The sequence below is a fragment of the Platichthys flesus genome, chromosome 18 (genome assembly GCF_949316205.1).
Source record: "Platichthys flesus chromosome 18, fPlaFle2.1, whole genome shotgun sequence".
In the NCBI taxonomy this organism is placed as follows: domain Eukaryota; kingdom Metazoa; phylum Chordata; class Actinopteri; order Pleuronectiformes; family Pleuronectidae; genus Platichthys; species Platichthys flesus.
In genome coordinates, this window is record NC_084962.1 from 5,763,796 (window position 1) to 5,781,122 (window position 17,327).

General features: G+C 44.2%; 3 protein-coding genes and 1 non-coding gene across 4 annotated transcripts; 3 read left to right on the top strand and 1 right to left on the bottom strand.

Moving 5' to 3' along the window:
* Positions 1–260: 260 nt before the first annotated feature.
* Positions 261–4,446, bottom strand: glrx5 (glutaredoxin 5 homolog (S. cerevisiae)). The gene is made up of 2 exons (XM_062411421.1): positions 3,942–4,446; positions 261–2,321 (listed from the first exon to the last, which is right to left on the bottom strand). The coding sequence occupies exons 1-2, from the start codon at positions 4,237–4,239 to the stop codon at positions 2,149–2,151; spliced, it is 471 nt and encodes a 156-aa protein (XP_062267405.1). The 5' UTR covers positions 4,240–4,446; the 3' UTR covers positions 261–2,148.
* Positions 4,447–5,363: 917 nt separating this feature from the next.
* Positions 5,364–7,964, top strand: prkrip1 (PRKR interacting protein 1). Its single transcript, XM_062412047.1, has one exon. It carries the CDS (start codon positions 5,406–5,408, stop codon positions 5,964–5,966), a length of 561 nt encoding a protein of 186 aa, XP_062268031.1. The 5' UTR covers positions 5,364–5,405; the 3' UTR covers positions 5,967–7,964.
* Positions 6,411–6,697, top strand: LOC133974051 (small Cajal body-specific RNA 13). The gene has a single exon (XR_009924644.1). It is a non-coding gene; the product is annotated as a small Cajal body-specific RNA 13 (non-coding RNA).
* A 627-nt stretch (positions 7,965–8,591) lies between the features above and the next one.
* clmnb (calmin b) lies at positions 8,592–16,566 on the top strand. Its single transcript, XM_062411811.1, has 10 exons — positions 8,592–9,400; positions 9,860–9,921; positions 10,011–10,106; positions 11,070–11,153; positions 11,274–11,366; positions 11,828–12,054; positions 12,211–12,404; positions 12,644–12,726; positions 13,496–15,033; positions 15,816–16,566. The coding sequence occupies exons 1-10, from the start codon at positions 9,328–9,330 to the stop codon at positions 15,958–15,960; spliced, it is 2,595 nt and encodes an 864-aa protein (XP_062267795.1). The 5' UTR covers positions 8,592–9,327; the 3' UTR covers positions 15,961–16,566.
* The last annotated feature ends 761 nt before the right edge of the window (positions 16,567–17,327 follow it).

Below are 17,327 nucleotides of genomic sequence, written 5' to 3' on the forward strand. Positions count from 1 at the left end.
AAGGAGCCTCTCAAACTGCTGCGACTGGCTGTTCTGTGTCCTGTGATCAGCGATGATCCCTGTCCGAGCTGTTTGGAGATTTAAAATGATCCAAAGCATGAAGAAGAACTGAGCTTAGCAGCTATCACGTTTATCTGGCTGACACATTTGGTAGAATGTTTGGTGGTCTGATGGTTTACACAGTCAATGTGCCAATAGATCAGATTCACTACTCAATTAAAAAGTCCTTTGCCGTTTTTCAAATAAAAACAGGTTGCATGTTATTTGTCACAAAATATTTAATTGGCGTAGGGATTACATGCAGCGAAAATACATTTAATAATATGCTTTTAATGTACAATATCTTACAGCGTACTACATGACCATTGCTTTGATAATACAACTGTATGCAGCAGGAGGAACACCTACAGGAGGATTGATAAAGATCACAACGTTCTTAGGCTCAAGGAGAGAACTCAAAGTAACAAAAAAACAGCCCCCCCACCCCTCACACAAGAAAAGGAAACACTCCACACATTCACGGACAGATAGACAGTCTCCATATCAGGCTTATTCAAGTTTGTTGCGTTTCAGTCGAGGTTAAAGCAGAGGGGGCACGTTTAGGATGGGGATCCTGGCCGGAAGAACGGATAGAAGGCTATGTTAGAAGCTACTGACAATGCTGTGATGTCAGTGACAGTCTGGTGTGACTTCACCACTAAACCCAATTCACACGTGATGTCATTGGACAGCATGAACATGAAACCACCCCTGTTTGGTGTCAGACCCACATCAGCTGTACTGTCCCCTGTTCCTCCTATAGGTGAACGCTGCTTGCTGGCAGTGTTTTCAGGTTCGTGGTGTGACCCAAGATAAAGAATAATTAACACCGTCACTCATATCTTTTTGGACCCTGAGAGTAATTTGATCTTGAAGACAGTGGCTTGAGAAAACAGATGGACAATAGAGGTAGCAGGGACTGGAAAGGGCAGGATAAGAAAGGTTACCAGCATTTTTGGGTTAAACCAGTTAAAGCACTGGTAGGGAACCAAACAGTGGAAGTCCAACCTTAATGATTCTCCAACAAGGTAGTCGGACATAAATTTCTGTATTTGCTGTGAATAGAGCAACGATGATGACTTAACATTGGGTTTTTTTAACACAGCTTTTAGGATTACATTTTGAATTTGGTGAAATTAGATTTCAAATAAGCAAGAGAATACAAGTCTAAGTCTGTGTGATCAGAAAATATTAAAGCTATGATCACAATGGATCAGAAGATTGCGTGCAGCATTAAAGGTGGGGGGGGGGGCAAAGCATCTCTTCTCATCAAATCTATTTGAACCTGTTGTCTTGGCTCTGTGGCCCACAACTGTTTGGTTCCCTCTCATAGCAACATTGTGACCAGCAGGCAGCGGTTCTCAGTGGATAAGAACCTATTAATGCCCACTGCGCACTACTTGCCCAGGATCAGACTTATTAAAGTTAACCACTAGCTGGTGAGCAGAGTGGTGCATGTAGCAGCTAAAGGGTCTGAGTTTATTTTTTTCAAGAGTGGATTGAGACCACAACGGAGATAGAAGAAGAGTGAACATTAGCCTTACGTTAATCTGAGTGACCAGAAATGGAAGTCAAGGAGAACGCTAATGAGTTTGCCATATAAACATAAAATGTGATAATATGTCTGTGTATTGGTTTGTAAATTGAATCTTTTGCTCCCAAAGTAGCCAAAAAATGTGTCTGCAGCGTTACAGTCGAGGTGAGGATTGTAGTACAGATGTATTTTAGGCAAAACTTATTTTTAATCCCTCTGAAGACTTTGTCAACTCTTTTCTTCTGATATTTAAGGCCCCACCTGCCAGGTACATGATCTGTGCACATTAGGAGGCGTTACTCAGAGTATAAACAGTGCAGAGGGAGCTTTGTATCACACGTAGCTATTTATGGGTATGGAACACTCTAAAGCATTAATATTCCTGACTCAAGATAAAGTGCCGCCACTAAAATAGTTCACACTTGTCACCTTCATCTGCCCTCGGAGTTTGCTTTTCCGATGGCTGCCTACAGACTTGATTCATATGGGACCATATGAGTGTGGGGTGGGGGGGGATTCAACTTGATAAACGTGTCCTCTGTGTAGTCAGCTCTTCTGAAGTTTGTACTCGTCCTCTACTTGGACTCCTTCTCGGTTTCCAGCAGTTCAGAGCGGATTCCCAGCTTCTTGAACTCCTCCACCAGATCTCCATTCTGGTGCATCTGGAGCAGGATGTCGCAGCCTCCCACAAACTCGCCATTGAGGTACACCTGGGGGATCGTGGGCCAGTTGGAGAACACCTTGATTCCTGGGGAAGGCAGACAACATTATTGTGAGTGGGGTTCCCCCTTGAAAAAGAGTAGTTTGTATGATAAAAACACAAGAACAGAGTTGTGGTCATGGACAGTGATAGCCACGCTGACAGAAACAAATGACTACAGCCAAAAAAAATACAAAGAAACAAACATAGTAAAAGTTTGTTTGAAGCCAAAGCATCTCAATCGCCACCTGGTGGCTGGCTACATTAAAGGCATAAACCTTGGCCGAATTAAAAAGTTAAAATACACGATAAATAAGTAAAGATTTATGTTCATTCTCTCATGGTTCACTTTTCCTTTAAGTCTTTAATTAGTTACTTGATGCTATACTAAGGGGTGAAACATCGTGATTGACAGCTGGGACTGTCTCCATCCCCCTATCACTCCTGTGTAGTCTCTGGCTCTAAATGACGTCTTGGGTGTGAGACGCAGCATTTGTATCTGGTATATTATGGTTTCATTTATGGATAGTGAGAGAAGTCGATACGTTTTGTTATTGTACAATCTATCTTTAGTTAATAAAGCTCAGCAATTGCCTGCATGGGCTGTATTTGAGAGTATGATCTTAGATGATTTGTGATGGATGTTGCCCGACTGTGTTGCCTTTTAAGTAGAAAGTAAACTGGTTAAAAAAAAAAATGTTTAAGATAAAATGTTGATCACAATGTTTATAAATGTGCACTCCACAGATTTCACACGTAAAGATGAGTTTACAAGTCACAAGCACGTCTTCGCCTTGTTGTTGTAAAGTTTGGAGTCTTGCGGGACTCGTGAAATAGCAAACGCTCAACGCTGTGGATTTCCCTCAGTAATGCTCTTAAGAAAAGGTTGTTAAATGTTTTGAGAAACAAGGCCATTCACTGTCAGGAAATGCTGAGTTTCTGTCCCTCTTCCATCTTGTACATCTGACCCCTGTACACCCAGACCTGCTTTTGTATCACCTGGGGGTATGTGACACGATTGCTTTCAGCCAGGTCTGTGCAACACTGTCCATCAATCAGTCATTATTAGACGGAAGTAGAGGAAGTGACAGTTTATAGCTTTTCAGCCTGGAGGTAAATAGCTTGTGTTCCTGCCTTTGTGTGCTGCTGTTTCTCAAGATATTACATAGAACCACGTGTCCCCATTTAACCCAAAGATCTACTACACATTGTATTAAATAGTACGAGTCTCAGTTGCTGGCTGTCCACACAGCTGTTACACCACAAGCCTGACCTGACACCACCCCCCCATAGAAGTACACATATCTGCTGGCACCATTTGAAGGAGGGAAAGTTTGAGGGGTTTAGCTGAAAGCCTCGTATATTACAGATGCTGTCCCGTGCGTGTGGAGGAGCCGCACCCTGTGGTGCTGCTGCAGGACACTGATAAACCCAGACCATTCTAATAAACCGCAAATCCACTGACTGCCGCGGATCTGACCGGTTAGACTCGATCTCACTGAAGGATTGGAGCAGGAAACATGGCTGACAGGTGCTAGCGGTGACACGGACACTAGTTCAACTTTGTAAACAAAATCTATCTCCAGCTCCACTGACACCGAGTCTCCAGTCATAGTGACGGGTGACAACTTTCCGCCGCCATGCGAGGATCGCTCCGCTCCTGTTCACCTTCTCTCAGCTCCTGGTCGTCCAGCACGTTGTAGGCAGCGTAGTCGTCCACTCCGTGCATCCGGAGGATCTGCACCACCGCGTTACTGAAGCCGCACATGGGCTGAGCCGGGGTCCCCTTGATGAACACCACCACCTTGTCCTTCTTCACCTTCTCTCCAAGGTCCTTCTGGACGTCCCCCGCCGCCGCGCACAGGAGCCGCCGGCCCGGGGCCGACCACACGTCGGCTCGCCTGGGCCCGTAGAGCGCGGCCCCCGACCGGAGACACCGAGCTGTGGCGCTGATGAAGCTGTTCATGGTCTCCGGTTAGTTCTGTGTTTAGAAGAGCAGGAGAGATGTCGGCAGAAAGCGGAATAACTTCAAGTCAGTTACCCAACACACGTAATACTGGAGGAGGGCGGGACCTGGGCGCTGATTGGATAGCTACGCCCAAAAAACGTCTAATCTCATATGCAGTTGGTAGACCCGGGCGTCAATTACATTAGTAATCGATAGAATTCCACTCAAATCGACCAAAAAAATGATAATAAAATAATATAACCATACATACATAATAATCCTAGAGAGAAAAGCTAGTATTATAAAAGTAAAATAATTATTTCCGGGTTACGGAAGCCTTCAAGGACATCCGGGTCGACTTCAGCTTGGCGACTGCGACCATACTGCGACATGAAGCTTCATGAAGCAGTGAAGCTCTCCATCCGATTGGTTCACTCACGGACCGAAGCTTCACGGTTCTTCATTCGCTCTACTGTGCCATCAAGTGGACAATATATGTAAAACTGGCAGAGTGATTATAATGACACCATGGCTTTAGTATGTGAAGCTTTGAATTGAATAAAAAATCTATGATGTTTGTGATGCCAATACATACATTCTGTACTTATTCATAGTGTGTCTGTCTTTATGATACAATTGCGGGGTCAAAAGGGAAAGTGGAAACAAATTGGGCAGAGGTGGTGATGTGAATGTGCTTGTGTCAATAGGGACAACATTTAACACGTAAAATGGGGACAATATTTTATTCACTTCCATATAAATATTACAACTTTTCCACAGTGCTGGGTCTCAGGCGTTTTTTTTTGTTTTTTTTGGGAAACAAACGCGCAATAAAGTCCCAGGTATACAAAATGTGATATATTGTAACATTTCGAATGGCACGCCAAAAAAGCAAACCATTTCCTGAATCAGTCACGTGGTACGGCCGTCCTCACCACATACGTCATTAACACGAGCCTCGATACGCGCTTCACAAAAATCTTCCTGGATTACTATACACACGCTTCAAGGCCTTGACACGGAAATAACCATAATATAACAACATATACAGAAGAATCCGAATTTTTTTCTTAACAGATAAGACAATATTAATAAAGTAAAAACAATTATTTCCGGGTGCGGAAGCCCTCAAGAACTTCCGGTTGACTTCAGCTAGCAGGAAGTCAACTGCAGTCGTTTGAAAGATGGCGGCGCACACGCAAAAGAACAACAAGCCGGGGAAAGCGTCGGGGAAGGCATCTCAGCCTCTGATAATCGCCAAAACCCCGGCGGAGGAGCAGCGTCTGAAGCTTGAGAGGTTGATGCGAAACCCGGACAAGCTCGCTCCAATCCCAGACCGACTTAAAGAATGGAACCCGCGGGCCCCGCCGGAGTTCGTCCGGGACGTTATGGGCTCCAGCGCCGGGGCGGGCAGCGGCGAGTTCCACGTTTACCGGCACCTCCGCCGCAGAGAGTACCAGAGACAGGACTTCCTGGACAAGGTGGCAGATAAGCAGGACAAGGACGTGGAGTATCTGGACAAGGTGGAGCAGAACAAGCAGGCGGCCGACGAGAGGACGGCCAAGCGCCGGAAGAAGCGCGAGAAAATGAAGGAGAAGAAGCTCATGGCGAAGAAGGCGAAACTAGAAGGTGACAATAAGACGGAAGACGGCGCCAATAAGAGCTCAGAAGACAGTGAAGAGGATGAGGACCGAGAGGCTGAAGATGATGCGGAGGCACCGAGCTTCATCATGGGGAAGAAATAAGTGTTTCCTGCGGCCGAGGAGAGCCCAAGAGATCCAAGGAAAAGACAAAGACACGTCAGTGGTGGACCCTGCGTTGCCACGGGACTGTTTGGACTGTCTACTTTCAGAGACAAGACCCCACAATAGTCGTCAGTGTCCCAGTTTGAAAGAAAAGATGTTGACTCTTCTGGTTCTTTTTTTTATCAATCGAGAGTTAGATCATACATTTCAGCTAATAATCATATTTAGAGATTTCAATAATTGGCTAAAGTGGAATTTTTTAATCTTCTATATTGTTTGCAACGTTGTCAATGTTTTTAATAAAAAAAAGTCATGTACATAACATCAGTGTTATTGCATTTGTTTACATTGGAGATTGGTATTAAATGGCCGGTAAATACGATGATATGAGAAAATCATCATCTGTGTATTAGGTCTATCTGCATTTTGTATGTAAGCAGCATCTGTGCAGCCTTGTGAGCCTGCCCCTCGCAAACCCTGTTGCCTGTGGGCCACAACAAGGCTGCAGAAAGCAACACAAAGAATGAAAAGGCGTGACTTCTCGAGGCTCGGGAGCTTCACGTGCGATGTTCCTTGGACAGACTCCTGCCTCCCACGGAGGTGGTGGTCCCGCTCTGTGGCCATCACCTTTCTTGAGGCAGGTAGAGCAAAGAAACAAAAAAAAATGGCAGCTAGATATTGTTTGAAGCTGAAGAAGCTCTTCCTTTCAGACACATTCCCCTGCCACACTCCTATTTTGACACACACACTCACACTCAACACTTATGAGTGTTATTGTTATTTTTCTCTTTATATTGCTGATGTAAGCTTTAGACATTTGCATGTAGGCCTGTTGGATACAGACATTCAGGCTTCAGTTTATCTGCCGTGAAGATTATATCTGATCAATTTGAAACCTGTTTTAAAATTCCCCTCTTGTCCTCTTGGGGCTTCTGCCACTGCCTAAATTCTATGATTTGTAATTTAAAGCCTTATAACGACTGATATATATAAATCACAAACTAGCTCTTAAATATGTTTATGTAGGTCTTAATTATGTTAATTTTAACTTTGCTACTTTCATTTTTAAGGTAAATGTTTGGGCGTACGTGCACAGTTTATTATGTTTGTATGTGTTTTAGTTATATCTCAGTGATGTGGATATTAGCACAACAATCTGACGGTATCTCACTGCACAGTGAAAGACTGTACCTACTGTCCAAGAAGGTCGTTTTTAAGACAGTGTAGTGTTTTGAACGTTTACCTAATTTGCTTCTTCACCTTATCTTTAACTATAGGGAAGTGTAAGTAATTCTGGAACTCTGATATAGCTTCATATCTGTTGTACTTGACGTAGAACTTCATTATGAATCCTGCAGAAACCCTGCCCTTATGGGTTGCTGCGTCTGTCAATTATCTTGTTTAAGCTTGGGTCAAAATGTCTTCTGAAATGTCTTGACATTTAAACTGGCAGACCAGCTGTAGCTTCTACATGTGCTGTTTCTTAATCTTTGTCTCTAGACTAACTGTTGGTTTCATGTAGCCACTCTCTTGAATCTGCATCTTCACCCTCCTGATCTCCTCAAAATAACATTGTGCTGCCGTGATTTATGAATTGTGTGTGTATTATAAACTGCAGATCTCTTAAATTGGATCCAGCTCTCTGTTGGGGGATATCTCCTGTTTAAGATGCATGTGAGTTCCCCTGGGAGAGTGAGTCAGGAACAGCATAGAATTCTAATAAAATGTGGGTCAGTGTAAAAAAACAACTAATTACTCATTTTATTTCAGTGAATCAAATTAAGATTCTGAGTTTAGCTTCTCGCATGTTTAATCATTTTGTATTAAGTCAGTCCATTAACTGGCATAAATGAAAAATGACTTTTGATGGTTGGATATGATTCAAGATGAAAAGATAGAGAAATAAATGGAAATGCAGTGTACAGTGTAAATCACAAAGTGTTTGTATGCACATCCATATTGGTATGTGTCATTTAATAAAACATGTCAGGTAAAGAATCCCTGCAAAAGTTATAACTTATTGCACCTTATTATTCATCCACAAATTAACAACAGCATTGATGAAAGTCCTCAAAGTGGAACTAATTATATATACACTGCTCAAAAAAATTAAAGGAACACTTTTTTTATCAGGGTATGGCATGAATTCAATTGCACTTTTTTGATAATTATCTGGTCAGTTAAGTAGCAGAGGGAGTTGTTAATCAGTTTCAGCTGCATTGGTGTTGATGGAATTAACAACAGGTGCACTAGAGGGGCAACAATGAGACGACCCCCAAAACAGGAGTGGTTTTGCATGTGTAGGCCAGTTCAAGTTTCTCCCTCTTGATCACTTCGAATGGTTTTCCATTAGTGTTGGCTTTAGCTAGAGTCATTATCTCTACTGGGAGCATGAGGCGATTTCTTAACCCTACAGAAGTTGCACAGATTGTCCAACTCCTCCAGGATGGCACATCCATGCGTGCCGTTGCAAGGAGATTTGATGTGTCTCCCAGCTTAATCTCCAGAACATGGAGGAGATTCCAGGAGACAGGCAGTTACTCTAGGAGAGCTGGGCAGGGCCGTAGAAGGTCCTCAACCCATCAGCAGGACCGATATCTGCTGCTTTGTGCAAGGAGAAACAGGTTGAGCACTGCCCGAGCCCTACAGAATGACCTCCAGCAGGCCACTGGTGTGAATGTCTCTGCCCAAACAGTCAGAAACAGACTTCATGAGGCTGGCCTCAGGGCGCGACGTCCTGTAGTGTGCCCTGTGCTCACTGCCCAGCACCGTGGAGCTCGATTAGCATTTGCTATAGAACACTAGAATTGGCATGTAAATTTCTGGATGAATCTGTTGGGATTCATCCAGAAATTTAAATGAATTGCCAACACACCTCTTACAATACTTTTATAGAACATTTTTACGAGTAAATGATCTAGATCAACTTCTGTCGAACCCTTTACTTCCTACCCTCATTCCTTTAGCCTGTCCTGAACAAGCTCTGAAGAAATCCAGGTGTTTATGACTCATTCACACTGAGCTGCCAGAAAGGTTTATCACAGACCTCCGCAAGAAAACAGTTCAACCTGTAGAATAACACAGCCGACTCCTTTCTGTTAAAGGTTAAAGATCCCAACACACTGTGCAGCTTCCTCCACAGGCAGAGGGTTTGAGCTGCAGCCTGTCAACAGGGGCTGAGTTGTTTCCAAGGGGGAGTGGAGCCAGAGCTGATCCACACCTCGGAGATAGGTTCCAGCGTGTTCAGGCAGGACTCACTGCCTCACTCTGCGTTTTCTTCCCCCGTAGTCAGTACAGAAACCACAGAGCTGCTCTAATTGCTCCAAGTGCCGGACAGTATTTTTTTTTAGAAAACATCAGAATGCAGGACAAGGCCAAATTGGGCTCGGAAAAGAAACCACACGGAGAGATCAGCGAACAACCTCAGCCTCAAGGTACCGTGACAAGAAATACTGGATCACGCTGGAGCTTAAACTTGACCCACTGTGTGATGATAATAATAGGTTAATCGCCGTGACTCCACTTTATTGTACTTTTGAAAAGCGATCACCTGGCTACCTTATAGTGTTTTCCAAATATGTCTGGATTTGGCTTTGTGGCACAGTTCTGTTTGTTGATGATTTACTTCTAAAGTACTCTCTAGTGTAAAATCCATAATGAAAGTGACGTTAAAAGGCAAGTTTGCTCCTTTCACATACCTTCATTTCTGAAGTCTTCTGGGAGATAAACAAATATATACAACTCTTTCCAATGATCTGTCAGACTGTGTGTGCTCGTTAAATAAAACCCTCCCGCGTGCTGCATCTCATCAGGATAGTGAAAGCACCGGTTCAACAGTGTTGTCTTGTTAAACTGCGGCATGTCGTGCCAAGTCCCTGTTTTCTTTCCCCCAGATGAGAGGAAAGCAGCGCAGAAGAGAACCTTCACCAGGTGGATGAATGGGTTTCTGCACATAGTAAGACACAAATCGATACAGCTTTGCGATGACATTATGCTTCTTTCATGCAATCCCCAATACAGATTGTGATTTGTTTATATTCCCAGTGTGATCCTCCGCTTGAGGTGCACGACCTGTTCACAGACATTCAGGATGGCAGGATACTCATGGCCCTGCTGGAGGAGCTGACCGGCTGCAAACTGGTGAGAATCAAAATTCACAGTGCAAATATGAATTTAGCCAAGAAAATATATAAACTGCCATGAGTTTTTGTAATGTCCTCTCTTCCCATACAGCTCTGTTCATTAGAATCATAAAAGTAATTCAAAATATCCTGCCACTTCAAAAATAACCCAGAACGTGTACACAGTTTTTTTTTTTAAGAGTTGTTTGACTCCTTTCTCATTGTCAGTGGGAGTTGAAAAACTGAGGCGCTCTCTCACTTCGCAGTCTTGCCAAATTTGCACGTTCAGGTGGATGTCATCTTTCTAGCTGCAGATTATATCCTGTGTCATTTGACCCGAGAGTGTTTGCCAAACATATCCATTCCCTTTGTTGCTGAGAGAAAATATTGATGTACTCTCTGTGCAGTAAGCCACAACTCACAGCCAGTTTGCTTAGCTTCATTTAGCCCAACTGACCATAGAGATTTGAAATGGGGGGGAAAGAGCAAACCTGGCTCTGTCCAAGTCGAGCCCCCCCAGCACCTGGTCAGTTCCGACGGTGGTCTCTGGTTCGCCTCAACGAGTGACAAAAAAAAAACATACCTGGATGGACAATACCTGGATCTGTTCCCCACTGTCTCAGTGCCTACCCCACACCACTGTCTAAGTGCCCCTGAGCAAGGCACCTTACACCTGCTCCCCGGGCACTGTGCATGGATGCCCTACTGCTCTGTGTGTCCTCCTGTGTTCACCAGATGGGTCAAAGGCAGAGAACAAATTTCCCCCCATTTGCAAGTCGTGTGTGTGTGCATGTGTGTGGGGGACCAATAAATCTATCTTCTTCTTCATCTTCTTCTTCTCCTTCTGAGACTCCAGAAATTGACTCCTACCGAGAAATGGTTCACTAAAAAGGAGTGAGAGAGTTTTTTTGGCAGAGTCAAGCTAACTGTTCCCCCGCTGCCTTTCTGCTGAGCTTATACTACTGATATTAGTCTATGTTAGCTCTACAGGTTCAGGTCGTCTTCTCAACGCATTTTCCGACTGAACAACATTTCCAAGGCCCTGGCGTTCCTGGATGACAGACATGTGAGTGTGTTTGCTTCAAAGTCTCTTGTGATATTGTCTTGACATGTGCTGTCTAGCATCTACTTTAAACTCTGGTTAGACTTGATTCCCAATGACGTATCCTCACATGTTGTCCCTCAGGTTAAGCTCCTTGGAATTGACACCTCTGGTGTTGCTGACGGCGTCCCCTCTGTTGTTCTTAACCTGGTCTGGATCATCATCCTGCACTTCCAGGTAGTGTTTATTCCGCCCACTATCCAGATATGGAGCCAAAACATCAAATACAAAGATTTCAAAGAAAGAGCTCAGGAGTGTTGTCAAGAATTGTAATATAGTTTGTGCTAAACCAATAGCCGCTGAGTCTTAGCTGTTAATCCTGATGTTACATCCAGTTTTTGTAGCATCAAATAAATGATTAAAACCAAACAGACTGTTGAACAAACATCAATCTGATAAGAACTACCATGAATGACAGAAGTCGGCTTCTTAGTTTGTCCCATTCGATAACATTGAGGAGGCAGGGTTGATGACCTATAGTGCAGCAAGCCACCAATGCTTTGGCTTCACATCTGGGGAGCCATCTTTCATCCATCTTTATATGCAGTCCATGCTTTATTTTCATAATGTATTAACTCACTTCTTGACCCGCCGCTTATCACTGACCCCGTCGACACTCCGCTCTCCCCCATACACAGGTAAAGGAGGTGACCAGAGGCCTCCACACGCATTTGTCCTCTAGCCTCTCTTCCTTATCAGCGAGCGGTTACTCCTCTTCCAGTGACCTCTCTCTCCAGCCAAATGACGTTGGCAGCTACTCGTGCAAAACCCTGCCAAGCAAGGGTAGGAATGCTGCCAGGGCGCCAAAGTACCATGGGAAAGCAATCAAGTCTCTTCTGCAGTGGGTCCAAAGATGCACATCAAAGTGAGTCTGAAAAAGATCAAATCGCTTATACAGTCATTTTGGTCAAGGAAACATCCAAAATGCAATTATTTTTTGACCTATGAGTGAAGGGAAAAAAATTGGAGCTGGCAGTGTTGGGATGAGTTATTTTTCTATGATGTCATTTTAAATGTGCAGGTTTGGGGTGGAGGTGCATGACTTTGGGAAGAGCTGGAGAAGTGGGCTCGCATTCCTCGCCATGATTAAGTGCATAGAGTCGGACCTGGTGGACCTGCGGGAGAGTCTGTCCGGAGAGCCGAGGGAAAACCTTCAGCAGGCCTTCATGATAGCCCACCGCAGCTTTGGTATAACACCTCTACTGGAGCCTGAAGGTAAAAGCTTATCGATAGGATCAGTGCATCACAAAGACAAATATCTGAATCATTGCACCCAGACCCTGTAGCACCTACATTAGCTCTCGGTGCTATAGAGCCCTGTTGAACAAAGGCACCAGTCTCACTGACCTCACTAGAACTGATCATAAAGGTAACGTCTGTGTGTCAAACCACAGGGAAGGCTCCCTCCTAACAGGCCACCATTATTAGTGGTAACAGTTTGTCCCTCTTCCCAGGTGTAATGTGCTCCTCACCAGATGAGCAGTCCATCATTACCTATGTGTCTATGTTCCTGGGGCACTGTACAGGCAAGGATGAGGTGAGTGTGACTTATTTTAGATATTTCTATCAAAGGTTTGGCATTGAATTGGTTTGGGAAATACACTTATCAGCCTTCTGGCCACCTACCACGGCCACATCAGTATCCTTTATTCTCAGGTGCAAATCCAGCACATGAAGGTTACATTGATTTTTTATAGAAACTGTGTTGAAGACTTATGGATTAAACTGTACTGAGTTGTTCAGAGACGTGTTTCTGCTGTCTGGCCTTCCCTCACTGATTTGAATTGGATGGACAAACTAATAGAAACACCCGTCTACATAATGCCAAGCAGGTCTTTGGCACCATCAATTGCAGTCTCCAAATGGTTACCTGATTACAGTTGAACTAAACATTTTAACTTTCACGAATGGAGGATTTATTGGATTAGACAGCTTTTGCTCGGCGTTCCAAATAAACTGACAACTGTGTGCATGTGGTTGCTTTTGCATTTCTCTAATCTAATGTTATTTATGAACAATATACAAGCCAGTTACAAACCACAATACATACAATGGTGAAAAACTCACGGGCAGAGTTGAACTATTTTCTTTAGTTTATCCATCTTCATGGTTACTGGCTATATCGTATTTGACTGAGACATAAGAATTGTTTCAATCTTCTCATCTAACTCTCAGACAGCAAATTAACACATTTTCTAAAAAGTCTTACTTTTCCCTTGTCCAGTAAAGACATGCATTCCCAAACACATTGAAACAAATATTTATTTTCATTATTCCGTGGTTAATGTAACTACTTTTTAACACAGGTTCAAACAACGGACATTGGAGTTCCTGATATCCCAAGTTATGGTTCCCTTGAGTCAGTGAGATTAGGAGAAACCCCAGCTGACAACACAGAAGCCCAAGCTGTGCTCAGAGGTTTGGAGAAGAGCAGCGAGCAGCTTCTGTGGAAGCAGTGGGCCAGGAGATCCCCGGCTGGCACCCATGCCACCTCGCTCCACTTGAATGACTCAGTCACATCTCACCTCTCCTCCAGCGACGGTGACATTGTTTCATCCTGTTGTCACAAAAGCATCACTGAGCAGTCTGAAGGCAGTGCTGCCTCCTCACCACTCAACAAAAAGAGAGGGAGGCATAGAAGTATATTACAGCCGCCCAGTCCTCTAGACGCAGGTGTAGTCAACCCAGACATTCGATCCTGGATGGAGAAAAGCTCGAATCAGGTCCACGGAAAGTCCAGAGCGGACGAGAGTCGCTTTTCTTTGAGCTCAGAAGAGGGAATCTACAGTTTGTCAGTGCTGGACTCAGATGAGGAGGAGGCCTACAGCTACATCCTGGATCTGAACAAAGACGTTTTTCAAAGGGTCGAAGAGGAGACAGTGGAAGAAATCGACGAGGAGTCAAAGCATCTGGAGGCATGTGACATGTCCAATGGTCATGGATCTAAACTTCAGGGAGGTTCTGTTGTAGGAAATGCAGATTTCGAACAAGAATCTGAAGACAGGGCTGAGGCAGTGGTTCACTGGAAGCAGGATTTGGACGAAAATGAAAGTATGAGATACAATCGACCCGTGTTTGACATGGAGCCAGAGGATGGGAGCTTTAGAAAAGAGGAACCTGAGGAGGAAAGAGTGGTTGTAGGACAGCTTAATGATTATGATGAGGAGGAAAGGGAGAAGGAGACAGAGGATGTTAGATTAGTGACACATGGATATGATAAAACAGAGGCTCTGATAGATGAGGCAGAGATTTGCAAAATGGCTCCGTTTGAGGAAGACACTGACAGAGGACTTACTGTAATATTTGTACAAGTGAGTGAGAAGATAGAAGTAGACGAAGAGGAGGAAAGAGAGAGTTTGGCATCAGTTGAGAACGGGCAGGATGGAAACTCAGGGAAAGACAAAGGGGAAGAGGGGAATAATATGAAGGAAAAGAGAGGAAATCCACACAGCGCTGTGACCTTAGTTGGGTTCGGGGTCGGAGTAAATGAAAAAATACAAACTAATGAGGGTGTGAATGAAGTCCGAGGTGTCAGCGCAGCTATAATTAACACACAAGTAGAAAATGAAAGGAAAGACTGTGGCCCCAAAGCGGAGGATTCAATAAAGAACTACGATATAGATAGAACGGAGGCGTCCACTGACAAAGACACAAATTCAATGGATCCTGAGGCAGTTACAAGAGAAGAGGAAGAGGACAGGGGACTGAAGATTAAGAAATACAAACTCACCGATAAGAAGACAATGACGGTAGAACATCTGGGGGAAACTACTCCAAACAATGACCCTGATGGAAGTGTTAACATTCATGCTGGGGGTAGAAGTCGGACCTCTAACTCATTCAGGTAGGGGGTGGTGTTTGTTAATTATTTGTATAATACGAGGGGCCTTTCCGCCTCTTGTCCTTGGACACAAGGCTAGAGTAGTTTTCAGACATGAATTTTATCCTCCGCTGTGGAGATCACATGTTTTTTTTCGCAGCACATCGACATCGGCTTCGACCCTTATCACCAAGAGCTCTTTAATCTCGTCTTTCCAATTGACATCTTCATCAGTCTCTTCCTGGTGTGCGACACCGTTTTTTTATCCTGAGATGTTTGTGTGCTTTTAGTCTTTCTATCCGTTTTGTGTCTGTGGAGTGATAGAAATGTCATCAACCTGCCATCTCACTTGCAGCGTATGGGCCAGATAATCTCCTGTTGTGTTTTTCGCGTGGGCTCTTCTGGATATTATCAAGAGGTTTTACAAGGCTTTTTTTACGGGGCACATTTACGTTCTCATAAACAGTCCCTCCCTTCATCGCACGTCAGAAAGCTGCTCACTTTACTTCGGGAGCTTGTGAACCAGGCGTGTGAACATTTGCAGATTTTGTTTATTATTATGGTTTTGGAAGCTAAAAATACTCTTCGTATAGTGCAATCTAAAGCCTAATGCACACCACTTTAACTTCTACTATAATGAGACAGTTGCCGGTTGTTTGGTCAGTCCATTCTGCCGATAATAACATTTGTGTCTGGGTTTTGTTGTTATTGCTGCAGTGTAACTACTCTTCCTTATAATATTTATAAATGTGAAGTGGCTCGTTGTAGCTCGAATCTAACCCTGGTGTGTTTTATCTACTTTCCAGCGGCGAGGGAGGATTCATTCTTCAGTCTTCAGCCGCCTCTTGTGACATAACCCCATTAGAGCTGGAAATGCTCTTGGTCTTTTGGATGCTGCTCTACTGCTGCTTCATCCTACCTCAAATGAACCTCGGAGCCCCCCTGCTGTAAACCCTCCTTATTCGGATAGGCTTATTAGCCCAGTTCCCACTAATGAGCCAAACAGGGACACTTAAGGCTGTGTTGACTCTTTATCTGTGTCGCAAAATTTCCCTCTAGGCAACATTTAATGATTAGGTTTGCCTCTCTCTGCCAGCAGATGTAATTTGTCATTGGGGCTATAGTTTCAGATAAACTGTAACACTGTTTTCTATAGTTAAACAGATTTTCAGCTGCCAGCTCCTACATGGCAAACATTATTATCCAAGTTTTGTGAGATGTTTTTGTTGCTGAATGCATCTCCAAAAGTGCTTTGTTTATTTGATTCATTCCTGTTGCAGAAATAGTCCACATGGTGGCGTTGCAGCATCACAGCGGCAAGTGTCTGGCATGTTAGACTGTCTATACAGCATTCTGCTGCCTGCTGAGGGGTCCATCGGGCCTGCTGTTTAATTAGAAGCTGTATCGACATGGTGAGATTAAGCTCATAACATTTAATGAGCACTTTGACATTTCCTAGACTCACTCGTTGTGTTAAAGCAAAAGTTTATCCACAATTTAGGCGCGTCTCATGACATTCTAATGACTGCAAGAATAATAAAGCAGATGTGTAATATATCTTCTTCTGGTCATTTCCACCCGATAGAGTCAAGCCTGAAAATACAGCAGCGGCAAGTATGGTGTCTTTGTCAGTGCACCAGAGTGTGCACCTTAAAACTAGAGCGAGATTTAAGTATACATCAGTTGAGTAAGTGTTCAAAATCCATGTTGACCCGCCGGTGAAATAAAGGGTGAGGGTAAGTATGAGCTGTCCTTAACTGTCCACCAGAGACACACACACACACACACACACACACACATATTCGTTGTTGGTGAAATTCTAAGAATCTAAAACAACACGCTGCAATTGTTTGCTTGGAGTTCACCCCATAGGTCAAAAGCTCAGTCCCATAGATCGATATACTTTCAACACTACCACTGCCCCCGCACAGAGTCACAAGAACACAACTTCCCCAAAGCTGGAATTTGGCGGCGCCTCCTAGTCAGGCCGAGCTGGGAGGGTTATGTTCAGTATAGGCTTCTGAGAGAAGGAACGAGAGGTCGAGCAGCAGCAGTGGCTCCACATGTTTAGCCTAAACACAGCCTTGACTTTTGAACTTCACCGTGAGCTGGACACCAGAACCACTTCCTTGTCTGATGTCAGGCAGCAAGAGCACATCATCTTATGCTTGCACTTTGGCCTGGTGGCCGCTCTGACCCTGCTGGCCCGGTCTTTGGGTTGGCAGCCAACTGCAACATGGCCTCACTCTACCAGATGGAAGGAGTGGAGGTGGGACTGGGGCCCCAGCAGGGGTGGAAATGCAACGGGTGAATTCTAG